Source organism: Dermochelys coriacea, chromosome 4, assembly GCF_009764565.3.
Source record: "Dermochelys coriacea isolate rDerCor1 chromosome 4, rDerCor1.pri.v4, whole genome shotgun sequence".
Taxonomy (NCBI): Eukaryota; Metazoa; Chordata; order Testudines; family Dermochelyidae; genus Dermochelys; species Dermochelys coriacea.
The window spans coordinates 146,248,309-146,273,123 of NC_050071.1; the positions used below are offsets into that span (position 1 = coordinate 146,248,309).

Below are 24,815 nucleotides of genomic sequence, written 5' to 3' on the forward strand. Positions count from 1 at the left end.
CTCCTGCTAGCGAGCACACTGCTATTGGGGTGTGAGAAAAGACACTGAGCCAAGGAGAACTGGCCCTGGAGGGGCATGCCAGAAGGGTGAACATAGCTAGGGACAAGCAGCATCCCCGCCCCTTTCCATCGAGCCCCGCCCCGTCGGGCCCAGACCCCGCGGCCCCGCCCCAGGCCAGGCAGAGCAGCAGGAAGCCGCGGCCGGACCGTGCCGGGCCCGGGCACCCGATGGACTCTGCGGCCAAGGAGGGGCGGCTCTACGTGCAGCAGGGCCACAAGTTCGGGGCTAAGGTCGGCAGCCCGGGGCTGGGCGGGGAGCTGGGATCCGGGGCTCGGGGCAGAGCCTGGGGCGCCGCGGGAGGGAGTCGCTCCAGCCGGGCTGGGCGGGTCCGATCCTTCCCCCGGCGGGGATCCGGGGCCCAGGGCGGGGATCCGGGGGTCGCTCCTGCCTGGCTAGGCGGGTCTGGTCCTCCGCCCGCGAGGGGAGCCCGGGCGCCCCTCCACAGCTGGCTGTGGAGCCCGGAAGTTTGGGGTGCACCCCCACTGGGAATAGAACCCAGGAGTCCGGGCTCTAAGCCTTAGGGTACCCGCCTGGCAGCCCTCCCCATTGTCTTCAACTGCTACCTCCAGAGCTGGGAGCGGAGGCCAGGGGTTCAGGGGTCTCATGCTACTCTCACCCCTGGACCGTGTGCGGTGCTGCCCCTCTGTGGGGTGTAGTGGGGGGGAGGGGCTCTCCACCAGGAGCAGCCTCCCTGGGGTCCAGTTCCTCTGTGGGGCTGAGCCGTGCTGGGATCTAGCCCTGCCCTGCCCTGCCCCAGCCAGGCCCCTGTGGAGGGGCAGGGCCTGCTGGTGGTAGGGTGTCTGTAGGGAGACCTGGGGATGGAGTTGGAGGGCTGCCCCAGAGAGGAGGAAAAAGGATGTTATTCCCCCTCCCCCCCAGCTCACTGTGGGGTTGCCATGGCTGTGGTGCTGTCTCAGCTCACTGCAGGACAGGGGACCCTTGGTACCTGCTGGGCCCCAGACACCTGCCTCTGTGTCCCCTACTCGCACCCTGGGGCCAGACACCTGCCTCAGCACCTCCATGTGACTCCAGCCCCACACCCTTCCTGGGGCTGCTGGCCCTCCTACTTCTCAGCCACCCCAGAGCATTCCCCTCTGGTGCAGAGAAAGTACAAGCAGCCATTGTTTAACAAGCCTTTGTATAACAAGCATGTGGACCAAGGGGATCCAGTGGACATAGTGTATTTAGATTTTCAGAAAGCCTTTGTCAGGGTTCCTCACCAAAGGCTCTTAAGCAAAGTAGGCTGCCACGGGATAAGAGGGAAGGTTCTCTCATGGATTGGTAACTGGTTAAAAGATAGGAAACAAAGGGTAGGTATAAATGGTCAGTTTTCAGAATGGAGAGAGGTAAATAGCGGTGTCCCCCAGGGGTCCGTTCTGGGACCAGTCCTATTCAACATATTCATAAATGATCTGGAAAAAGGGGTAAACAGTGAGGTGGCAAAATTTGCAGATGATACAAAATTACTAAAGATAGTTAAGACCCAGGCAGACTGCGAAGAGCTACAAAAGGATCTCTCAAAACTGGGTGGCTGGGCAACAAAATGGCAGATGAAATTTATTGTTGATAAATGCAAAGTAATGCACATTGGAAAGCATAATCCCAACTCTACATATAAAATGATGGGGTCTAAATTAGCTGTTACCACTCAAGAAAGAGATTTTGGAGTCGTGGATAGTTCTCTGAAAACATCCGCTCAATGTGCAGCGGCCGTCAAAAAAGTGAACAGAACGTTGGGAATAATGGCGAAAGGGATAGATAATAGGACAGAAAATATCATGTTGCCTCTATATAAATCCATGGTACGCCCACATCTTGAATACTGCCTGCAGATGTGGTCGCCCCATCTCAAAAAAGATCTATTGAAACTGGAAAAGGTTCAGAAAAGGGAAACAAAAATGATGAGGCATCTGGAACAGCTTCCGTATGAGGAGAGATTAATAAGACTGGGACTTTTCAGCTTGGAAAAGAGACGGCTAAGAGGGGATGTGATCGAGGTCTATAAAATCATGAGTGGTGTAGAGAAAGTAGATAAGGAAGTGTTGTTTACTACTTCTCATAACACAAGAACTAGGGGTCATCAAATGAAATTAATAGGCAGCAGGTTTAAAACAAACAAAAGGAAGTGTTTCTTCACACAACGCACAGTCACCCTGTGGAACTCCTTGCCAGAGGATGTTTTGAAGGCCAAGACTATAACAGGGTTCAAAAAAGAACTACATAAACTCATAGAGGACAGGTCCATCAAAGGCTGTTAGCCAGGATGGGCAGGGATGGTGTCCCAGCCTCGGTTTGTCAGAAGCTGGGAATGGGTGACAGGGGATGGATCACTTGATGATTCCCTATGCTGTTCATTCCTTCTGGGGCACCTGGCACTGGCCAGTGTCGGAAGACAGGATACTGGGCTAGATGGACCTTTGCTCTGACCCAGTAGGGCAGGGGTGGCCAACTTGAGCCTGTGAAGGAGCCAGAATTTATCAATGTTCGTTGCCAAAGAGCCACAGTAATACATCAGCAGCCCCCCATCAGCTCCCTTGCCTCCAGCCCCTCCCGCCCACTGGCAGCCCTGCCCCCTTCTTCCCTTGCCGCACCTCCTGATCAGCTGTTTCATGGTGTGCAGGAGGCTGGGGGGGGGGAAGAGCGAGGGCACAGAAGGCTCAGGGGAGGGGGTGGAAGGGGTGGAGTGGGGGCAGGGCTTGTGGCAGAGCCAGGGGTTGAGCACTGAGCACCCCCGGGCCATTGGAAAGTTGGTGCCTGTAGCTTCAGCCTCAGAGTCAGTGCCTGTACAAGCAGCCGCATTTTAACTTCTGAAGAGCTGTGGCTCCGGAGCCACAGCTTGGCCACCCCTGCAGTAGGGCCGTTCTTATGTTGTCAGTGACCATCACCCAGTTACATAGCTTAGCCTGCAGGCCCCGGCTGGACCATCTATCCAGGTGCCCGTTACGGTGCTGAGCGTCCTGCAGTCACTCTGTGATGTCTATCCCTGTCCCATCTCCCTGCTCAGGGCAGTGCTATTCCCTCACTGGGCTCTTGAGGTGTTAGGCTAGAGCTGCTCATGCAAGTCGTGTCTGCTCGGGGGATGGTTACCCTGGGTGTCCCAGTGGCTCAGCTGAGCTGGGGTGGCTCTGGTGGGGTGGGGGTTGCTATGGTGGTGGTCTGGCTTTCAGCAGGTTGTACTGGTGCTGTGGCTGTACTGAACCTGTGGGAGATCCCAACAGCACTGAGCTTGGCTTGCAGAGCTGCAGAGGCCATGCCAGGGATAGGAGGAAAACTCCTCCTGCCCTTCCCCACTTCTTGGTCTGGATGGCATTGATGGCTACCTGTTCTGCCTGGCAGCATATGCTCTCTGCTGTGTGTTTCGGGTAACACCACCCTTGCTGCAGCCCTTCGTCCAGGCTGCCAGCCCAGCGGCTTTGGCTTCTTTTCTGCCATGCGGGGGGCTCTGGGATGCATGCTGGATGTTCTGACCCACTAGGCAAGGCAGGGCTGGTTTGGTGTCTCTGGAAATCTGTTGCTTCTGTCCCCATGTTCCTGACTTTAGCTGGCCACTGCCCTGGGCTGATACTTTTCTGTGCCATTGAACTGCACACCATTATCCTCTTGGGGAGGGGGTCCTAGGGGAATCGCCCAGGGGTTTCTGCAGCAGCCTTGGCAGGGCCTTGGTGATTCTCTCGGCTTGAACAGATGGCTGGCGCCTGTGGCATTGTGGGAGGTGGGTAGAGTACAGTCTCACACCGAATGTCCAGCATCATAGAATCATAGAATCATAGAATATCAGGGTTGGAAGGGACCCCAGAAGGTCATCTAGTCCAACCCCCTGCTCAAAGCAGGACCAAGTCCCAGTTAAATCATCCTAGCCAGGGCTTTGTCAAGCCTGACCTTAAAAACCTCTAAGGAAGGAGATTCTACCACCTCCCTAGGTAACGCATTCCAGTGTTTCACCACCCTCTTAGTGAAAAAGTTTTTCCTAATATCCAATCTAAACCTCCCCCATTGCAACTTGAGACCATTACTCCTCGTTCTGTCATCTGCTACCATTGAGAACAGTCTAGAGCCATCCTTTTTGAAACCCCCTTTCAGGTAGTTGAAAGCAGCTATCAAATCCCCCCTCATTCTTCTCTTCTGCAGACTAAACAATCCCAGCTCCCTCAGCCTCTCCTCATAAGTCATGTGCTCTAGACCCCTAATCATTTTTGTTGCCCTTCGCTGTACTCTTTCCAATTTATCCACATCCTTCTTGTAGTGTGGGGCCCAAAACTGGACACAGTACTCCAGATGAGGCCTCACCAGTGTCGAATAGAGGGGAACGATCACGTCCCTCGATCTGCTCGCTATGCCCCTACTTATACATCCCAAAATGCCATTGGCCTTCTTGGCAACAAGGGCACACTGCTGACTCATATCCAGCTTCTCGTCCACTGTCACCCCTAGGTCCTTTTCCGCAGAACTGCTGCCGAGCCATTCGGTCCCTAGTCTGTAGCGGTGCATTGGATTCTTCCATCCTAAGTGCAGGGTCCTGCACTTATCCTTATTGAACCTCATTAGATTTCTTTTGGCCCAATCCTCCAATTTGTCTAGGTCCTTCTGTATCCTATCCCTCCCCTCCAGCGTATCTACCACTCCTCCCAGTTTAGTATCATCCGCAAATTTGCTGAGAGTGCAATCCACACCATCCTCCAGATCATTTATGAAGATATTGAACAAAACGGGCCCCAGGACCGACCCCTGGGGCACTCCACTTGACACCGGCTGCCAACTAGACATGGAGCCATTGATCACTACCCGTTGAGCCCGACAATCTAGCCAGCTTTCTACCCACCTTATAGTGCATTCATCCAGCCCATACTTCCTTAACTTGCTGACAAGAATGCTGTGGGAGGGCCGTGTCAAAAGCTTTGCTAAGTCAAGAAACAATACATCCACTGCTTTCCCTTCATCCACAGAACCAGTAATCTCATCATAAAAGGCGATTAGATTAGTCAGGCATGACCTTCCCTTGGTGAATCCATGCTGACTGTTCCTGATCACTTTCCTCTCCTCTAAGTGCTTCAGGATTGATTCTTTGAGGACCTGCTCCATGATTTTTCCAGGGACTGAGGTGAGGCTGACTGGCCTGTAGTTCCCAGGATCCTCCTTCTTCCCTTTTTTAAAGATGGGCACTACATTAGCCTTTTTCCAGTCATCCGGGACTTCCCCCGTTCGCCACGAGTTTTCAAAGATAATGGCCAAGGGCTCTGCAATCACAGCCGCCAATTCCTTCAGCACTCTCGGATGCAATTCGTCCGGCCCCATGGACTTGTGCACGTCCAGCTTTTCTAAATAGTCCCTAACCACCTCTATCTCTACAGAGGGCTGGCCATCTCTTCCCCATTTTGTGATGCCCAGCACAGCAGTCTGGGAGCTGACCGTGTTAGTGAAAACAGAGGCAAAAAAAGCATTGAGTACATTAGCTTTTTCCACATCCTCTGTCACTAGCTTGCCTCCCTCATTCAGTAAGGGGCCCACACTTTCCTTGGCTTTCTTCTTGTTGCCAACATACCTGAAGAAACCCTTCTTGTTACTCTTGACATCTCTTGCTAGCTGCAGCTCCAGGTGTGATTTGGCCCTCCTGATATCTTTCCTACATGCCCGAGCAATATTTTTATACTCTTCCCTGGTCATATGTCCAACCTTCCACTTCTTGTAAGCTTCTTTTTTATGTTTAAGATCCGCTAGGATTTCACCATTAAGCCAAGCTGGTCGCCTGCCATATTTACTATTCTTTCGACTCATCGGGATGGTTTGTCCCTGTAACCTCAACAGGGATCCTTGTGGGCTGTGACCTCCTGGAGGCACCAAGGGACCAAAGCAAATAACTCGTATTGGGCCAGTGTGGTTGGCAGCATGAGACCTGGTGTAGCTCTGCCCCTGCTCATCACATTCTCCTACACTCTGCCAGTCATGCCAGCTCAGGCCCTGTCCCCTCATCCGCTGTCTCTGTGCCGCCCCATACGTGGCTGGTTTGCGGCGTCCTCTCTATATTGCTCCTGGGATTGTGGGCTGTCAGGAATAAAGGAAGCCCTTCCCCTGTCCTATGCACCACTCAGCAATTAGTAGTGACAACATTTAAAAAAAAAAGTTTTTGTTTTTTTTTAAGTATACCAGAAGCAGGAAGCCTGTCTAGTCACTGGGGCCACTGAATGATCAAGGTGTTACAGGAGCACTCAACGGAGACAAGGCCATTGTGGAGAAGCTAAATGAATTCTTTGCTTTGGTCTTTGCTGCAGAGGATGTGGAGGAAATCTTCACACCTGGGCCATTCTTGTTTGGTGACAAATCTGAGAAACTGTCCAAGACTGAGGTGTCATTAGAGAAGGTTTTAGAACAGATTGATGAATTACTAATAAGTCACCAGGACCAGATGATATCACCCAAGAACTCAAATGTGAAATTGCAGAACTATTAACTGTGGTGTGTAGCTGACTTCCAGAAGCTGATTTAATCAATAAGTTAATGTGATGCCAATTTTTAAAGAAGGATCCAGATATGATCCCGGCAATTACAGGCCTGTAAAGTTCAGTACCAGGCAAATTGGTTGAAACTATAGTGAAGAACAGAATTATGGGACACATAGATAATGACATTATGTTGGGGAAGATTCAACATGGCTTTTGTAAAGGGAAATCATGTCTGACCGATCTATTAGAATTCCTTGAGGGAGTCAACAAGGATGTTGATGAGCGTGATCCAGTGGATATAGTTTTCAGAGTAGCAGCCGTGTTAGTCTGTATCCACAAAAAGAACAGGAGTACTTGTGGCACCTTAGAGTGGATATAGTGTTCTTGGAATCTCAGAAAGCCTCTGACAAGGTCCTTCACCAAAAGTTCTTAACCAAAGTAAAGAGTCCTGGGATAAGAAGGATGGTCCTCTTATGGATCAGTAACTCATTAAAAGATAGGAAACAAAGGGTAGGAATAAATGGTTAGTTTTCCGAATGGAGAGAGGTAAATAGTGGTGTCCCTCATGGTCTGTACTGGGACCCGTCCTATTCAACATATTCGTAAATGATATGGAAAAAGGGGTAAATAGCGAGGTGGCAAAACTACTCAGATAGTTAAGTCCAAAGCTGACTGGGAAGAGTTACAAAGGGATCTCACAAAACTGCGTGACTGGGCAACACAATGGCAGATGAAATTCAGTGTTGATAAATACAAAGTAATGCACCTTGGAAAACATCTCAATGATACATAACAAGTGTGTGTGGGGGGTCTAAATTAGCTATTATTACTTAAGAAAGAGATCTTGGAGTCGTTGTGGAGAGTTCTCTGAAAACATCCACTCAATGTGCAGCGGCAGTCAAAAAAGCGAACAATGTTAGGAACATTAGAAAAGGGATAGCTAGTAAGACAGAAAATATCATAATGCCACTATATAAAGCCATGGTATGCCCACACCTTCAATATTGCATTTAGTTCTGGTCACCCCATCTCAAAAAAGGTATATTGGAACTCAAAAAAGTAGAGAGGGCAACAAAAATGATGAGGGGGATGGAGCAGCTTCCGTAGGAGGAGAGATGAAGAAGACTGGGGCTGTTCAGCTTGGAAAAGAGGCGACGAAGGGGGGAGATGAGAGAGGTCTCTAAAATCATCAGCCCTGGGCTGCGTAGGAGCAAGGGTCAGTAGATCCTGTTGGTTTTGTGCCCTGCTCTTTAAGGGCAATAAACTCTGGCCCCATAGGAGCAAAGGGGTGCTGGTTGTACCAATGGGGGACCCCCCCAAGAATGTTCTGCCTGTCTGACACCCCATCTGTTGCAGAGGCCGTGGTAGGGGCTGTTGGCTCAAGTGCCTCAGTTGCTGGAGCAGAGCCCATGGGGGGCAGGGTCTGTTGGAGGCAGCAGAAGCCAGCCCCTGGATGCAGGAATATGGGGCCTGGAGCCTGAGGGGAACAGGAGACAGCAGCCTGTGGTATAACTGGCTTCCTAGTCCAGGACACCTCTCTGTGCTAAGACTGTGCAGCACCTGCCCCAGCCCCCGAGGGACAGGTGGGCCCTTGTCCCTCCCCAGGCTAGGTGTCTGAAGCTGTGACTATGTGTTCATGGTGCCGATGGGGGACTCTGGTGGCTAGTGTGGGTTTCATTCTCCCCTGCCCCTCCCCCGGCTCTCATGCTGGGTGCCTGATGATTTGGGGAAGTTTGGCAGGAAGCAAGTGAGCACACTGATACTTCCTCTTCCTTTCCCGAGAGTCAGCGGCAGGGATAGGAGGGGGCTGTGAGTGCAGGGAGGAGGGCAGGGAGCATGGGCTATGGGGCAGGGTACAGTGACACAATGAGCTGTAGAAGCCCTGAGATCCTGCCCCATCTGCAGGCTGGGGATGGGGCATGACTGGGGGCTCCTGTGCAGGGAGGGCTGAGGGCAGTGGTAGCCTGGGGTGTATTCCTCCTTGCCCCAGCTTGGGGTTGGTTGGGGGGCTGGAGCTCCTTCTCTGTGGGCAGTTAGAGGCTAGAAAGGATCTGGATCAGGGTGGCCCTCTGGAGAGAGGGGAAATGCTGACCATCCCCAAAGGTCCAGACCCTGGGGCCAGTGCAGCTGGTGCCACTCTGCCAACCTCCTGGAGGCTGCTGTGCCCAGAGGGCCTGGACTGGGCAGGGAGTGTGTCACCACGGGGTGAGCTCTCCGGGCCGGGCACACCTGGCACTGCTGGAATTGGAGCCCCGCTGCAGGCCACGGGCATAGCCCTTGTCACTGAGCAGGCTGGGTGTGTGAGGTGGGCAGGTCTGCGAGGGGGCAGCTGGATCCCCCAGGCCAAGTTCCTGCCTAGCCTCTGCAGGCCGCACTTGGCTGCTGCGTGCGCCAACCAGAATTCCTGCTGGCTTGGACCTGGCTGACCCAGCGCACGCAGTCCAGGCCCGGGCCTCAGCACTGCCACTTGCCATGTGCGGAGAGAGATTCCCCCTTCGCTCAACTCTGCTCGGACAGTTCTCCCCCCCCCCCCGAGTCGCCCCAGTCCAGTGCCCCGCCTACCCCTCCCCTACTGCCCCAGTCCAGCGCCCCGCCTGCCCCTCCCCCACTGCCCCAGTCCGGCTGTTGTGCCTTTATCTGGTCTCTCTGAAGAAGCCACCACAGAGTTGAGGCCTCCGGCATCTGCCCCTTGCAGCTCTGTGGCTGGTCACTTGGGGGCCAGCTGGTGGAACTGGGGAAATGCTGCTGCCTGCAGCTCCTGGCAGCCGGGAGGAGTGAGTGTCAGCCCCTGGCTCCCTGTCCCTGACAGCCCAGAGGGTCTTGGGATCGAATCCTGCTGTGCTCCATGTGGACCTTAGGTTCTGCGTCAGGCTGGAATCTCCCCAGGGCTTGCGTGCGAGCTGCTCTCCCAGTCAGAGCTACACCAAGAGTGGGGGAGTCCTCACCCCATACAGACAGATCACAGACTTTTGGGTCTGGGTGTGGGGGGCAGAGGCCATTGTACTGACCCTGCTATGCTGCTTTGCAGAGATGGAAGAAGAACTGGGTTGTGCTGTACCCAGCCAGCCAACACGGGGTCGCCCGCCTGGAGTTCTTTGACTGCAAGGACCCAGGAGCCCCAGCCGAGAAACTCAGCACCAAGCGGCTGGACAAGAAGATCCTCCGCCTGGCGGACTGTGTTAGTGTGGTGCCCGTACCAGAGAGCGGCCCCAAGGGCAGCACAGCTGTTTCCGCTTGGAGACCAGCGACAGAAGCTACCTGTTCGCTGCGGAGAAGGAGCAGAGCGCTGAGTGGGTGGAGAAGCTGTGTGAGATTGCCCTTTTCGGTGAGTGCCGCCGGGTGAGCGGGGCTGGGATGTTCCCCTTGGCTCCCATCCGTGTGTGTGGGGGGGTCCTGCCGCTCAAACCTTTCTTTTCTGGGAGCACACCCATTGTCCACCCATCAGGACTCTATGCCATGATGGGAACACCCCCAGCCCATGCTCCCCCTCCCAGGATAGGGGACCCTCACATGTGCTGCCCCACGTCCATGAGGACCAGCCTGTGCTACCCCTGGCCACAGCCATATGAGGCTGGTGGCACGGGTGCTGGATGCCATCCTGTTGTGGGTGGTGTCCAACGAGCGCCTGCTGGGGGAGACTCAGGAAACTCTGGGGGGTTTCCTCTCTGATCTCCCCACCGTCAGTGGCTGGTAGTGGCAGAGACCTTGCTGTGCTGGGAGGGAGCCAGCAGTGTTTTGGGTTGTGGGTCACTGGGGTAGCCCCACGTCCGGGGAACATCATGCTGGGATAGACTATCCTCCCTGTGTGGTGGGGAAGTGCCGGCGAGTTGCCCGTTCCATGGAGGTTTGGGCCAAGCTGCCCACCTGGATGCCCCCTCTGTATACTCTGCCATGCAGCCCCCAGTGCCTGGAGCTTCCCCAGGCTACATTTTCTGCTCCTCCTTCAATCTCTTCGCAACCCAAGGGTGCAGCCAGAAATAGTCCTCTAGTGCCAAGCTAAGTTAGCAGCGTGGCATTTACAGCAGCCTCCCCACTGCACCCTGCCTTGTTCCTGAAAAAATGGAAGCCGAGGCCCCAGGCTGAAGTGACTCCTGTAGTCCTGACCCCTCCCTGTAGGCCAGCAAAACAAACTTCTCCACTGCCTGCCTGGACAGCCATAACTGTGCCCTGAATGCTGGTAGCTGCTCCTCTGTCCCCTGGGTGGTCTTTCAGGGCGTGCCCTCAGATGTCAGGCCTTGTGCCGTCACTGCTCCTGGGGTGAAATTCAGCAGGTCTCCCACTCCTGTGCATGCTACTGCAGCCCAAGGCCTGGTCTGTTATTTCTGCTTACCCAGTAGGTCTGGCTGGGTGCAGCACCTGCGGCTCTCCCTTCAGGGATCTGTGACCAGTGGTGAATACTGAGACCAGATAGCCTGCTTAGGAACAGAACATTAGAGAAAAGGGGGTTTTAAAACAACAATCTGCATGTGTGTATCTTATCTAAATCCTGGCCATCTTGTAATGGTGAGCTAGACAGGCCTAAGAGCTCCAGACAGCCATGGGGTCCTAATCTCCCTCTCATTCCCCCCAGCATCCTTCCCTCCTTGCCCCCCAGAGAGGGAGACACCCTTTTAAACCATGCTGCAGCCCTTTTGTGTTTGTCTGGGTTCCCAGCTTTGGCTCTTCTGGACAAAACCAGCTTTGAGGTTGGGCAGGGCGGAGACAAAATCTTAGAAGTTAACGGGTCGTGTATTGTACCTTAAACTCTCTCTCACTTGAGGGCTGTTATCCTGAGCCATTCTTCTTCCTCCCTGCCAGTTGTGCTTACAGTGCCCCATGTAACTAAACTCAGTCATATTCTGCTTATCACATTGTGTGTGTTTATTATCACAGAGCAGTGCTACTTCACTCCCTTGGTCTGTTCACACAGGGATTTACAGTCACTTCTGGGTTGGGGGACTGCATCCTGGGAAGCAGCCTCTCTGAAAAGGGTTTAGGGTCAGCGTGAACAAGCACAGAACATGAGTTCCCAGTGCACTGCTGTGGCCAACCGGCTGATGGGATTTGTGGATGTGAAGGAGGGAAGCAGGGAGACAGCACTGGAGAGGCCAGTGGGGAACATAGCATCCAGTATTTAAAAAAAAACAAACAAAAACAAACAGAAACAAAACACAAACAGGAAAGGAGTACTTGTGGCACCTTAGAGACTAAAAAATGTATTTGCGCATAAGCTTTTGTACTCCTTTCTTTTTGCAAATACAGACTAACACGGCTGCTACTCTGAAACCAGTATTAAAAGAAGGTTGAAAAATTGGAGAGGTTACACAGAAGAACCAAAAAGTATTTGAGAGCTCTAGAAAATACCTCACCATGAGAGATTTAAGCTAAACAGGTTGAGTTCCTTAAGTCTCTCACTGCAAGGCATGTTTTGAAATCCAGACTGGAGGCCTTTCTGGAAGATGAATTAGCCAAGCACAAGTGACTGGGCTCAGCAGAAGGCTGGGTAACTGGGTGACATTGATTGATATCCAGTGATACACAGGAGGTCAGACGAGATGATCTAATGGGCCCATCTGGCCTTTATCCCTGAGAATCAAGCCCTAGGAGTGATATTGATCCGCAGACACTACAGCAGCCTGGCCCCCAGGAATATTGTACACTCGGCGGTCTAATCCCATGTGCCACAACCTAGAGCAGTAGTGTTCAGCACGGGTCCGAAGCCTGGCTTATGCAGTTGGTCACCGTGCATTAGTGTTAACACTGGAACGAACCATCCCCCTTAGTGCAGTCCCTGTGCCTGTCACCATGGTGCGCAGGGTTTTCCAGTGCTTGTGTGGTGACACCCACGGCCGTGCCCCTGTGCAAACCCCTGACGAGACTCTCCTGCAAAGTGCGGCTCTGCCACTGCCAGTAGCATGTGAGCTGCACTTTCAGGTTCTCCATATGTTAAATCTAGAAACGCTTGCTTCCCCTCTGTGAGTGGCAGGGATTGTTTGCAGTGGTGCTGGGAATGTCTCTCTGCGTGGGCAGGAGCCGGGCAATGTCAGGGTGGTTTGTGAGCCCGCTTGGAGTTTCCATTCGCACTTGTGATGGGGTCCCTCGTGCTGAGCCACGGAGAGCTAGCTCAGCTTGCCCTGAATATAGTCCCTCAGGAAACCACCTGAACACGTTGCTCCCGAGCCTGCACTTGCATTTGGCCTTGGGAAGAGAAGCCGTTGCCTATGGTTGTGCTGAGCTCTGCTGGAGAGTGGTGACAGGCACGAATACAGTGGACACCATCTCCTCCAGCTGGTTCACTCAGGCGGCTCGGCAGCCTCTCGGGGCGGCTGTGTCTGAAGCTGAAGAGAGGTGCAGTCATGTTGGATCTCGCCTATATCCAAAGCCAGGAGGTCACATTTCAGTGCCACCAGGGCAGTGTTGCTGCTGGTGCCCTCCCCTGAGCCCAATGGAGGCCCGGTCAGTGCTCTCTCAGCACTGTGAGATGCGCTGGGACATGGCGGGGGGAAGAATCTTTGTTACATGTTCGGCTCATGATCTGGGTCACACATGATACCCAAACCTCCCACACGTCCTGCTGCATGGCTGGGTCTCTGCGAGAGCCCTGCGGGGAGCAGCCCTTCCATCCCACTCTGCTTCCGATTAGCCTTGGCCCAGATTCCTTTGCTACTGACTTGCGTGGGATGAGAGGGCTAGGTGTATGGAAAGCTCTAGTCCCTGTGCTGGGGTTGGGACCTGACCCCCTCCTCAGGGCCAGGCTGGGGAGCTTTGAGGTGAACCAGGGTGCTGAGTATATGGTGGGACTGGAGTAGTGAGGCTGGCTGTGAGGTGAACCATGTGTGGGAGGGGGGCTGGCTGTGAGGCAGCTCATGTGGGGCAGAGTAGGCTGGCCGTGAGGCAGTCTGGGGGGGGTTGGGGGCCGGCTGTGAGGCAGCCTATTGTGGAGGAGGGAGGGCTGGTGAAGCTGGCTGTGGGGTAGGGAGTGGGGCTGGCTGTGAGGTGGGGTGGGGGAGCTGGCTGTGAGGCGGACCGTGGGGAGGCCGGAGGGTGGCTCTTGGGGGAAGGCGGAGGTGGGGTGGCTGTGAGGCGGCCTGTGGGGGGCAGAGGGGCCGGCCGTGAGGCGGCCCGTGGGGGAAGAGGGGGCCGGCCATCCGACATCTTTTGGGGAGAGGAGGTTGAGCTGACCATGAGGCGGCCTGTGGAGGGCAGGGGGACCGGCTGCGAGGCGGCCCGTGGGGACAGGGGGACCAGCTGGGAATATGGTTCTGATGCCTCTTGCTTTGCAGGGGAACTCTACAAATGGAGCCCGCGCTGGGGGCAGCAAGGAATGTGATGGGGGGGCGCCGGCCCTGGAGATGGCAGTGAACTCGATTTACTACTCGCGGGAGGAAGGTAGGGCCTGCCCTGCACTTGGCTCCTCTCCAGTGGCGCTGGCTGCTCCCCTGGTCATCCTGGGTTTGTTTCCAGCATTGTCCTGCTGGGGGAGCTTGCAGCCCTTGCTGCCTGGCATGAAGCTGCCCTGGCCTCTGGGATAGTCTCATCCTTCAGGCAGATGCCAGGACCTATCCCACTGGGCTGCGTCTGGAGCTGGGATGCCTCCCTCCTCCCTGCAGTGCTTCACCCTGAGCTGCACTCCTCATAGGGGGGACCGTGTGTGTTGCTGGCCTGCCCCCATCTCTGTCCCGGGAGCTGGGTGTCGCCGCCCCCTCCCCCCCGCTCTATCCTAGCTGGCCTCTCCCTTCCCCCCCCGCCCCCGTCCCAGGGGCCAGGTGTCGCCAGCCTCCTCCTTTGGGGGCGGTGCATATTTTGGTTTCCTGCTCTCCCCTTGGTGCAGGGGAAAGTGGGGCAGGTCTTGGATTTCCTGTCTTCACCCCGTGCTGTCCGTGGTCCTGGGGGTATCCCTGGTTTCCCTGTCCTGTCCTTGGGAGTCAGGGGTGCTGGCTGTCCTGCCCTGTCCCTGTGAGTGACTGGCTTTCTCGGTAGTGAACGATTTCTGGGTGACGGTGCAGAGGACGGAGGCAGCGGAGCGGTGTGTGCTGCATGGGGCCTATCTGCTCAAAGCTGAGCAGGACAGCTTGATCCTCAAGGAGCCCCGGACGCAAGAAACTCTCTACACCTGGCCTTACAGGCTGCTCAGGAGATATGGCCGAGACAAGGTGGGTGGGATGGGACCCGACCCGGGGGGAGTGCCTGGGCTCTGTCTGGCTTAATACCATTCCCTTAGCAAAAGGGTGTTCTGCTCTCCAGCCCACAAGCTGTCTGGCACAAAAGGGTTGGCGTGCTGAAGTGCCAAGGCCTGACCTGGTGCAGCACCCTATGTGCAGCCTGACAGGAAGGCGCAGGGGCCAGCAGTGGCCAAGGTGCCTGGTTAACATTTGCTGAGGGTTGGCCATGCTGGGGGTGTTACTGCCTCCTGGGGCCTGTGTTGTGACGGTCACTGCCCCTCATCCCCCTCCCTCCTGGCCCAGGTGATTGTGGTGTGTCTGGGTCCATCATGCTGCTGTCCCCATGCTTCACACAGCTCCTAGCTCTGTGTCCTCGGGTGGGGAGGAAGTGGTTGCCTGAGAGAAGCTGCTTATAGAACTTGTGCTGTAGCCTGTAGCTGATGTGTGCTGCTGCTGTTTCCACTGGAACAACCAGAAGCGAACTGGAGACTCTGTCTCTGCTGAGTGGAGACACTGTGTGGAAGCATCTGAGCAGCTTCTCCTCCAAGCCTGGGGGATGCTGAGCATGAGCCAGAGGGCAAGGCTGGGGGACAGAACTAGCATAACATGAGTGTGGTCAGGGGGAAACGGGCTGATTCCAAGCTGCAAAACCTCATTCAGCAGATGCCTCCCATCCTGCCTGTGCCCAGGCCCCTCTGCAGGGGATCAGCTCTTGGTGTGGTACTGAAATGGTGCCACTCCCATGGCATGCTGGCTTGCTAGGGGATGCACCGAGCTGGCCCAGACCGTAGTGGTGCCGCAGAGAGGGGGTGGGGGTCTGTGATGGGTTCCCCATGGGGTGCCACCTGGAACTGGGGTACCACTGAACCCCCCAACCCACCAGCCTGGGCTCCCTTTACGCTATACCACTGTGACTGGCCTGCTAAGCCTTCTCCGAGGCTGCAGCACACATACAAATGGGGGTACACCCAGCTGCAGTACATACAGACGCTGTAATCAGCTCTGCCTGGGGAGGCTTCAGCTAAGGAACTGCCCAGCTGCTCAAGTGCACTCCCCCCTCTGGAGTGTAAACCCAAAAATTATACCGTCTTGCGCTGCACAGGATCTGTTCAGCATAAGCTCATGAAATCCACCCCCTTCCTCAATGTGGAGTAGGATATGGAACAGGCTTCTGCCCCAGGTTATAACTCCCAGACACTGGTTTTAGAAGACAAAGCAAAAGAAGTTTAACAACTACAAAAAATATATTTAAGTGATTATAAGGGATAACAAACAGATCAAAGCAGATTACCTAGCAAACAAACAAAACACACAAACTAACCTTAATATACTAAAGAGATTGCATATGAGTAACAAATTCTGACCCTAAATGATGATTCAGACAGGCTACAGAGATTCTTAAGGGGCCAGTTGCACTTGCTTACAGATTAAAACCTCCAAGTGTTCCTTTCACAGGCTAAAAATTCCTCTAGCCTGGGTCCAGCACTTCTCCCCCCCAGTTCAGTCTTTGTTCCTCAGTTCCTCCAAGAGTCTCTTTGGGCGGAGAGTCAGTGAAGAACCCTGATGATGTCACTCCCATGCCTTAAATAGCTTTTGCATATGGCGGGAACCCTTTGTCTCAAAGCTTAGTTCACACACCTGGTCAGTGGAAAAACACTGGTATTCCAAGATGGAGTCCAGCACCAGGTGACCTGGTTACATGTCTCTGTAATGCCACAGCAGCCATTGCTCGGAGGCCATTTGTAGCAGCCTCAGGAAGACACTTCTCTTCCCCCCACCCCCTTGAAATAAAGTCCTTCTAAGGCCTATTGTTCTCCCAAATTGTTCATTAACTTGAATGGGCCCTTCCCAGCCAGCCATCTAGATTGACAGTCTTGCCTAGTGGGTGTTCCCCATGTGTAAACACATTTGTAATAGATACATAGACAATATTCCTAACTTCAGATACAAAAATGATACATCCATACAAATAGGATAATCATATTCAGTAAATCATAACCTTTTCAATATCTCACATGACCTATCTTGCATAAAATACATCAGAATTATGCTATAATCATATCATAATATCACTATGAAGAATATGGAGTGCAGTGTCACAGGGTCCACTCAGGAGACCTCATGGCTAAGGCCCTGTGTGAACCACGATTTCACAGACTGCAGGAAAGTTGTGATATTAGCCAGTTCGGGAATTTTGCCAACAGCAGGGAGCCGGAGCAGGGATACCCACTTCTGCCTCTGCACCGTTGGAAAATTTATGGTATTGGGCTAATATGGTTGCCCAGGGGGTTTGCTTCCTCACTGGCTGTTAGAAGACAGGGACAAGGTTGATAATGCATAGCAGTTACGAGCCCTGGCCTGCCCTGCTCCATAGAACACCCTGGCAGACCCAGGGGAGACACTGCAGTGCTGGCTGGGAAGTGTGGATCTGCTGCTTGGAGTACAAGCAGGTATGAGGGGGCCCTGCCCCAGTGAGAGGCTCAGGGCAGGAGGCATAGATCCCCTTCTCACTCCAGTCCCCTGCTGGGGCAGGACTCTCTGGTCTCAGCTCCTCACCAGTTGGCACTGCAGTGTCTCCCCTGGGTGTGCCGGGGGCTGCTGTGGTTTGAGCTGGCTAATTGTTGTATGTTGTCAGCACAGCCCCCTTGTCCTGCCAGCTGGACAGACAGGAAGTAGCAGCAGGCTGGGCTGGAGCTCAGTGTGGAGCCAGCCAGACCCTGCCCCTGGCTAGGCTGGGCAGCTGGCTCCAGACAGACAGACACACACCCACCCACCCTTCTGCCCTCCCTTACTCCGCAGGGTAGGACCAGCCTGCCATCTCTCCCCTTTCTGGGATGGGACCAGCTCACTAACCCTCCCACGAGCAGCCATGGCCTCAGCAGGGAGATGGAAGCTGGGATACCTGCTTCTGCCTAGTTGCTGCTGGAAGAATTGCAGTAGTTAGGGGCAGTGGGTGGCCATGCATCTCCCATGAAGTTCAAACCCCTGGGATGCTACCATGAATTTAGAGGGGGCGGGGGAAGAGAGAAAGTGATTTACACAGGGCCTGATTGATGGTGCTTGCATGCTGTGGTGTGTCCCTTAGGGGCACCAGGGAAGGGGTGAGTTGGCAGATGGGTTTGAGGTGGGGTGGCTTGGCAGCTGGGGGTGGAGAGTAGAACTTGCTCTCTTCTCATAATGATGACTGAGCCCCAGGAAGGGCGAACACCAGTTCACCTGCCTCTAGAGCCTTGGCTGAGGTTCAGGAATAGGATGTGAGTCCAGGGGGAGGATGCCAGAGCTCTTCTTGTGTACACCAGAGATCTGCCCTGCTCTGTCCCTTCGCTCAAGTGCCTGCAGCCTGGCCTGCAGCATGCATGGGCTTAGGGCTGCTGGGAGGCTCTTGGGGGCTGGGTGGGACACTGACCCTCTACCTCTCCCCGGCAGGTGATGTTCTCCTTCGAAGCTGGCAGGCGCTGTGAGTCTGGCCCTGGGAACTTCACATTTGAGACCAAGCAGGGGAACGAGATCTTCCGGCTAGTGGAGGCCTCCATTCGGGAGCAGAAAGCCCAGGTAGAGGAGAACAGGCAGAGCTGCGACTCCCTGGATTTGGACTGCCCCAGTGTGGTGCTGATCCGCAACGCCCTGGCTGACTCGCTGAGCCTTGAGCTGCCTGCCGAGGGGGATGGCCCAATGGTGCCCAAAGCTGGGCTGGCAACGAAGCTCAGTGCTGCTCCGGAGGAGAGGGACACCATAGCCCTGCTGAAGGCTCGCACTCTCCCAGAGCCACCCAAGCCTGCTCACCCCAGCACGTCCCCACGCTCCCCACTGCCTAAGGTACCCAGGGCTGTGCCCCCTTCTGAGGACCCAGCCAGCTTGTATTCGGAGCCCATGGATGCAGTGAAGGGCATCTGGGCCAGGCTGGACCCGCTGTACTCAGACCCCATCGACAGCAAGCCTGGAGGTGGGGCCATGTGTCATGGCCCTGCCCAGGAGGAGGTGAAGCTCAGGAAACCTGGCTCTCTGTATTCAGGCCTGTATGACCAGGTCCAGCCAGCGGGGAACAGCCAAGCTGAGAGGCTGCTGAGATGCAAGGAGCACATCTATGATGAGCCTGAGGGGCGGGCCCCACACCCAGTGCCTGCCAACGCCTCCATCTACGATGAGGCACGGCCAACAAGTGAGGCCTGGCGCACTCAGGGCATTGAAGACAAGAGTGGGAATGAGTATCCCTACAATCCCAGAACTGACGACTACTCAGTACCTGCCTTCCAGCACAAAGCCGGGCCCAAGGGCCCCAAGCCCATCCCTGCCCCCAAGCCCCAAGCCGTGTTCATTCCCAAAGGCACTGAGAGGAGCCCAGAGCCCAGCAAATGGCACGTGAACCTGGCTCCCGACAAAGCAGGTGTCAGATCTGGCTTCAACATCAACAACAACAACAACGAGGTGCTGTACAGCCAGGTGCTGAAGCCCCTGCGGGCGCCAGGGCAGGAACTGTCTGTGGATGAGAATGCTCTAATGCCCATCTACGAAGACCTGGGAGAGATCTAGCTTCCTGTGCACCTTTCTCTGAGGGGCCATGGGGCCCAGAAGCTGGCAGGAGTCATGCAGGGTGCTGTCTTCTCTGGGTCTCTGCAGGATGGGCCCAGGACTTGTCACCTTCTGCCCTGTGAGCTAGCTGGTGACTGCTCATCCTCCCATGCCAAGCAGGAGGTTGGGGGATTCCCAGGAGACTTTCCCTGGAGGATGCTATGGTTGGTGATAGGGAGAAACGTTTGACTGTGGTACCTATGTGCTAGGATTGGCTCCTTTACCACGTAACATTTTGGCAGGGGAGAACAGAGCTGACATCTCTAGTGCACCCATCACCATGGTATCTGGGCATGATGACTCTGGGATCATGCGATTCCTGGGCATGTGGCTCTCCACTGGGGCATTTTGCTGCTGAAATGCTCCTCAGGTCCCTTCAGACTGTCTCTGTGGCCCACAGTGGTACCAGGCTGTGCACCCCGGCACCCTATCCCAAAAATATTTTTCTAAAAATTTTATTTTGATATTAAAATCTGAAATTTTAAAACTGAAGAATCTGTACATGTGGCATGTTTGAGGCGGGGTGCTGTGTCATATGCCTATTCTTAGAGGGGGGAGAGAGGTTTTGTCAGGCTCCCAGGGGCGATGTACCTCTGGGCGAATGAAAGAGGCCAAGTTTGTGCTGGGACATTGTGAGTGGCACATACACGCTCATTTGCATGTGCAAGTCCATGCAGTCTTATTAAAGCAACAGCTGCACTGGAGAGGAGAAAACATTGGCTCCATCTTCACAAAAGATACTGGAGGATCCTGGGAGTTAGAGCTGTTGGACTTCCAGCAGGGGAAGGTAGTTGAAATGATAATGAAATAGCATTATAAAAGTGTAATTTAGACTTTCAAAAGGCCCTTGGCAAAGCCTCTCACAGGAGGCTGGTGAGGAACCAGTCACTGTGGGGTGAGGGCGAAGCTCTGCCCTGGAGCAGAAGGCTCAGAACAGAGCAGGGATCGATGGTCCGTTTCCATCAGAGCAGAAGGGTCACAGCAGGGCCCCAAGGGGCAGACTGGGGTTTCAGATATTTAATAACAAGCTGGAAAAGGGACGTGTGAATTTGCAGATGGCACAAAGGTATTGAGAGGAGCTGAGCCCAGAGGAGCCTGTGAGGAATTTGAGGGACTGACCTCGGGAGGGGAAAAGGCCGCACACTGGCAGGCACTGCTGGGATTCAGGGTTGACTGATACGAAGTAACACACAGTGGAGGGTTTAATCTGAACTCGGCATGTGCCTTCTCAGGGCCTAACTTAACAGTATCCACTCAGCAAACGGACCCAGTGTCGCTGGGCAGCTCAGTGTGACCTTGACACAATGTGCAGCTGATGCCAAGAAAGGTGATTGGCTGCATAAGGGATGGGGTGGAGAATAGTATGAGTTGGGTCCTGCTCTGTGTTCCTGTGGAGCATGTGCTTTGGTGGAGCTTTGCAGCAGCTGGGCACGGTGTGGGCTGGTGAGAAAGGAGTGGGGGAAGCCACTGGATTCTGCTGAGTGGAGGGACAGCTGGCCCTTTTCCCTGTACTCTTCGTTACAGCAGGGACCTGCGGTACCTTGGCCAAGTCCCATCTTCATTATGAGAGAATGATGCAAAGCTTGGGGGAGTGGTAAATAATGGAGTGGATGGGTCACTGGGACAGAGCAAGCTGGCTCGCTTGGTAAGCTGGGAACAAGCAAACACTGTATTTTAATATGGCTAAATGTAAATGTGTACATCTAGAAACAAAGAATGCAGGCCATACATACAGGATGCAGGATTCTATCCTGGGAACCAGTGATTCTGAAAAAGATTTGGGGTCATGGTCGATAATCAGCTGACCATAAACTCCCAGTGCGGCGCTGTAGCCAAAAGAGCTAATGTGAGCCTGGAATGCATAAATGGGAGTAGAGAGTAGGAACAGAGAGGTTATTTTACCACTGTACTTAGCACTGATGGGACCACTGCTGCAATATTGCATCCAGTTCTCCTGTCCACATTTCAAGAAGGCTGTTGATAAATTGGAGAGGGTTCAGAGAAGAGCAATGAGAATGATTAAAGGATTAGAACACCTGTCTTATAGTGAAAAATGCAAGGAGCTCAATCTATTTAGCTTAACAAAGAGAAAGTTGAGGTGACTTGATCCCAGTCTAGAAGTATCTACATGGGGAACAAATATTTAATAATGGACTCTTCTATCTAGCAGCAAAATGTATAATGCAATCAAATGGCTGGAAGTTGAAGTTAGACAAATTCAGCCTGGCAATGACGTGTAATTTTACAGTGAGGGTATTTAACCATGGAAACAATTTACCAAGGGTGGAGGTGGATTCTCCATCACTAACAATTTTTAATTGAGACTGGCTGTTTTTCTTAAAGATCTGCTCTAGGCATTATTTTGGGTCAGGTCTCTGACCTGTTATACAGGAGGTCAGAAGATGATAGTAATGGTCCCTTCTGACCTTGGAGTCTATGACTCTATATCAGTGGCAGGAGTGTTGCTCTGCAGATTTTTCCATCAGGCCTCAGAGCTCATTTAGAGGAGGCATTGGTTTCCCTTTGTATGGTTGTAAGATCTGTTTCTGTCTTTGTACTCAGGAGAACTCTGCTAAACTCTGAGCCTGGGAGCAGGGTCCTGAGCTGCATATATGTAGTCTGGTTTCCTGTCTTCTATTTAAAGCTACTTCAGCCCTAGTTAAAATTAAAATATGGTAGGAAGTGGCTTCTGCCTCCTCCCACTTCAACTAATTTCTGCTCAGTCTGTGGGAGAAATAACCTGTTCCAAAGATGGCAAAAAAGTTAGCAGCCTCTTTGAAATTTGCAGCTCACTGGTGCAGTTGTTCATGGGGCCAGCAGCCATGATTCTCTCTGAATATGTGGTGTGGGTGCTTTGCAGAGAGAAAGGAGATGCCGACCTTCCACCAAGGAACTTAGGGTCATGCTGAAGGTAGCCAGCTGCTTTACTTGAGGAACATGTCTTGGAGTGTAAAGGGGAAGAGGGGTTAACACCAGGTTTTACAGAGTGAGATTTATGTTTTTATTTCTGCAGCAGAAATGATCCGGAGCTGGCAGCTCCTCCACCCACTTTCCTCATGTCATAGCATCATATGAGTAGCCAGGTGATGGATGCTTTCTCAGAAGCCTCAACAGTGGGCAGCCTGGATGCACTCAGACTTTGTCCTAGCACATCAAGACTTTCTAATGCTTCCTTATCTGTGTTATGGTAGCATCCAGCCTCCACAACTGACTGCAGTTGTCTCCCCAGGGGCCCATGACCTTTGCAGTAGCACTGCACCTGCTTCCCCTTGTGTTTAGGGCTATAGCTGGGTCTAGTGAAGCGAGTCAGAGCTAAATTGAGCTGCTGCTGATAGCATTAGGGTTGCTAACTTTCTACTTGCACAAAAGTGAACACCCTTGACCCGCCCTTCCTCTGAGGCCCCACACTTGCTCACTCCATCCCCCCTCCCTCTGTCGCTCGCTCTCCCCACCCTCACTCACTTGCTCATTTTCACCAGGCTGGCTCAGGGGGTTGGGGTGCGGGAGGGGCTGAGGGCTCTGGCGGGGAGTGTGGGCTCTGGGGTGAGGCCAGGGATGAGGGCTCTGGGCTAGGAGTGGAGCCAAGGGGTTTAGACTATGAGATGAGGCTCGGGGCAGGGAAGGGGTAGGGGTCCTGGGGGGGGTAAGAGTTCTGGCTGGGGGTGCAAGCTCTTGTGTGGGGCTGAGGGGTTTGGGGTGAAGGAGGGTGCTCCAAGTTGGTACCGAAGGTTTCAGAGGGTGGGAGGAGGATCAGGACAGGAGGTTGGGGCGCAGGAGGGGGTCACGGTGCAGGCTCCGGGCAGCACTTACCTCAAGCAGCTCCCGGAAGCAGTGGCATGTCCCTCTCCGGCTCTTACAAGGAGGTACGGCCAGGTGGCTTGGCACGCTGTCCTTTCTGCTGGTGCCACCCCAGCAGCTCCCATTGGCTGTGGTTCCTGGCCATTGGGAGCTGTGGAGACGGTGTTTGGAGCCGGGGTAGCATGTGGAGCCCCCTGGCTGCCCCTATGCATCAGAGCCAGAAGGGGGACATGCTGCTGCTTCTGGGAGCTACATGGAGACACAGGAGGCAGGGAGCCTGCCTTGTCCTGCTGCGCCACCAACCAGACCTTTAATGGCCTGGTCAGTGCTGGTGTTCTGATTAAAAAAAAAAAAAAACACAACGGACACCTGGCAACCTTAGATAGCATAGAACCTAAATCCTCCTTAAGTGACAAACAGCATTAGGGTGGGGAAGACAATCATTCGAGAGATCACTGTAACTCCCAGCTTGAGGGAGTAGCATTGAGGCTACACAATGTGCAATAGGCCCCTGCCTTTGGTGGTGCCTGCTCCTTACTAATCCTTTTGCAAGGGAAAACTGCTTTGTCCCAGCATGCCTTTACTGGGGGTTTGGCAGCATGCCTGAAGTGACCACTGGACAGTTGGTTGCATATCTCTTTCCCCCAATGGGTGTCTTAAGCTCCTAGAATCATAGAACCGAAGGGTCAGAAGGAACCGCAGGGGTCATCTAGTCAAACCCCCTGCCAAGATGCAGGATTTGTTGTATATAAACCATCCAAGTCAGATGGCTCTCCAGCCTCTTTTTGAAAACCTTCAGTGCAGGAACTTCCACAATCTCCCTAGGCGTCTGTTCCATTGTCCTACTCTTCTTACCATTAGGAAGTTTTTCCTGAGATTTAATCTAAATCTGCTATGCGGTAGTTTGAACCCACTGCCTCTTGTCCTGCCCTCCATGGCACAAGAGAACTTTTCTCCATCTTTTTTATGGCAGCCTTTCAAGAATTTGAAAACCGCCATCGTGTCCTCCCTTAAGCTCCTCTTTTCCAAACTCAATTCCTTCAGCCTTTGTTCATATGGCTTGCATTCCATCCCTCTGATCATCTTTGTCGCTTGCCTCTGGAGCCTTTCCGGTTTCTCGTCATCCTTTCTATAAGTTAGTGACAAAACTGGCCACAGTACTCCAGCTGAGGCCTGACCAGCGCCAAGTAGAGCGATACGATCACCTCCTGTGACTTGCATACGATGCCTCTGTTAATGCAACCCAAAATTACATTTTCTTTTTTTGCAACAACATCGCATTGCTGATTCACGTTGAGGTTGTGATCCACCACAGCTCCCAGACCTTCTCAGCAGTGCTGCTGTCAAGCTTGTTTCCCCCCATTCTGTGTATGGGTATTTGGTTTTTCTTTCCTAAGGGTAGCACCTTGCATTTATCTTTGTTGAATTTCATCCTCCTGCTGCATCCTCCAACCTCCCTGTGGAGCTGGCATATTCACACCCCTTACCCTCACTACTCATGCTGTCTCATGGTCTGCCCTGAGCAGGCAGAGTTTAGCACTCAAGATGGTGCCTGTGCTACTGCCCTTCTGCACCCAAGAGGGGCCGAGAGCTGCAGAGAGCCAGAGGGGAGCTGGTTCCTGCCACAAAGTGCGGTGTGAACTGAAGGGGGGAGGGTCACAGCAACACAGGATTTGAATGCGGGGGAGCAGCTGTTGGAGGACATGCCCTACCTCACATTCGGAAGGAAGCAACACAGTGAGATCCTTGCCATGGTTTTGGTTGGGGGGCACAGCTTCTCACAACCAGTGCCATACAGCACTGAGAAGAG

The 24,815-nt window shown here is 53.7% G+C and overlaps 1 protein-coding gene across 1 annotated transcript; it reads left to right on the forward strand.

Annotated features, from left to right (window-relative positions):
* Nucleotides 1–143: 143 nt before the first annotated feature.
* On the forward strand, nucleotides 144–19,694 carry DOK1 (docking protein 1). The gene is made up of 5 exons (XM_038400880.2): nucleotides 144–290; nucleotides 9,526–9,822; nucleotides 13,760–13,865; nucleotides 14,457–14,629; nucleotides 18,065–19,694. Exons 1-5 carry the CDS (start codon nucleotides 228–230, stop codon nucleotides 19,166–19,168), a joined length of 1,743 nt encoding a protein of 580 aa, XP_038256808.1. The 5' UTR covers nucleotides 144–227; the 3' UTR covers nucleotides 19,169–19,694.
* The last annotated feature ends 5,121 nt before the right edge of the window (nucleotides 19,695–24,815 follow it).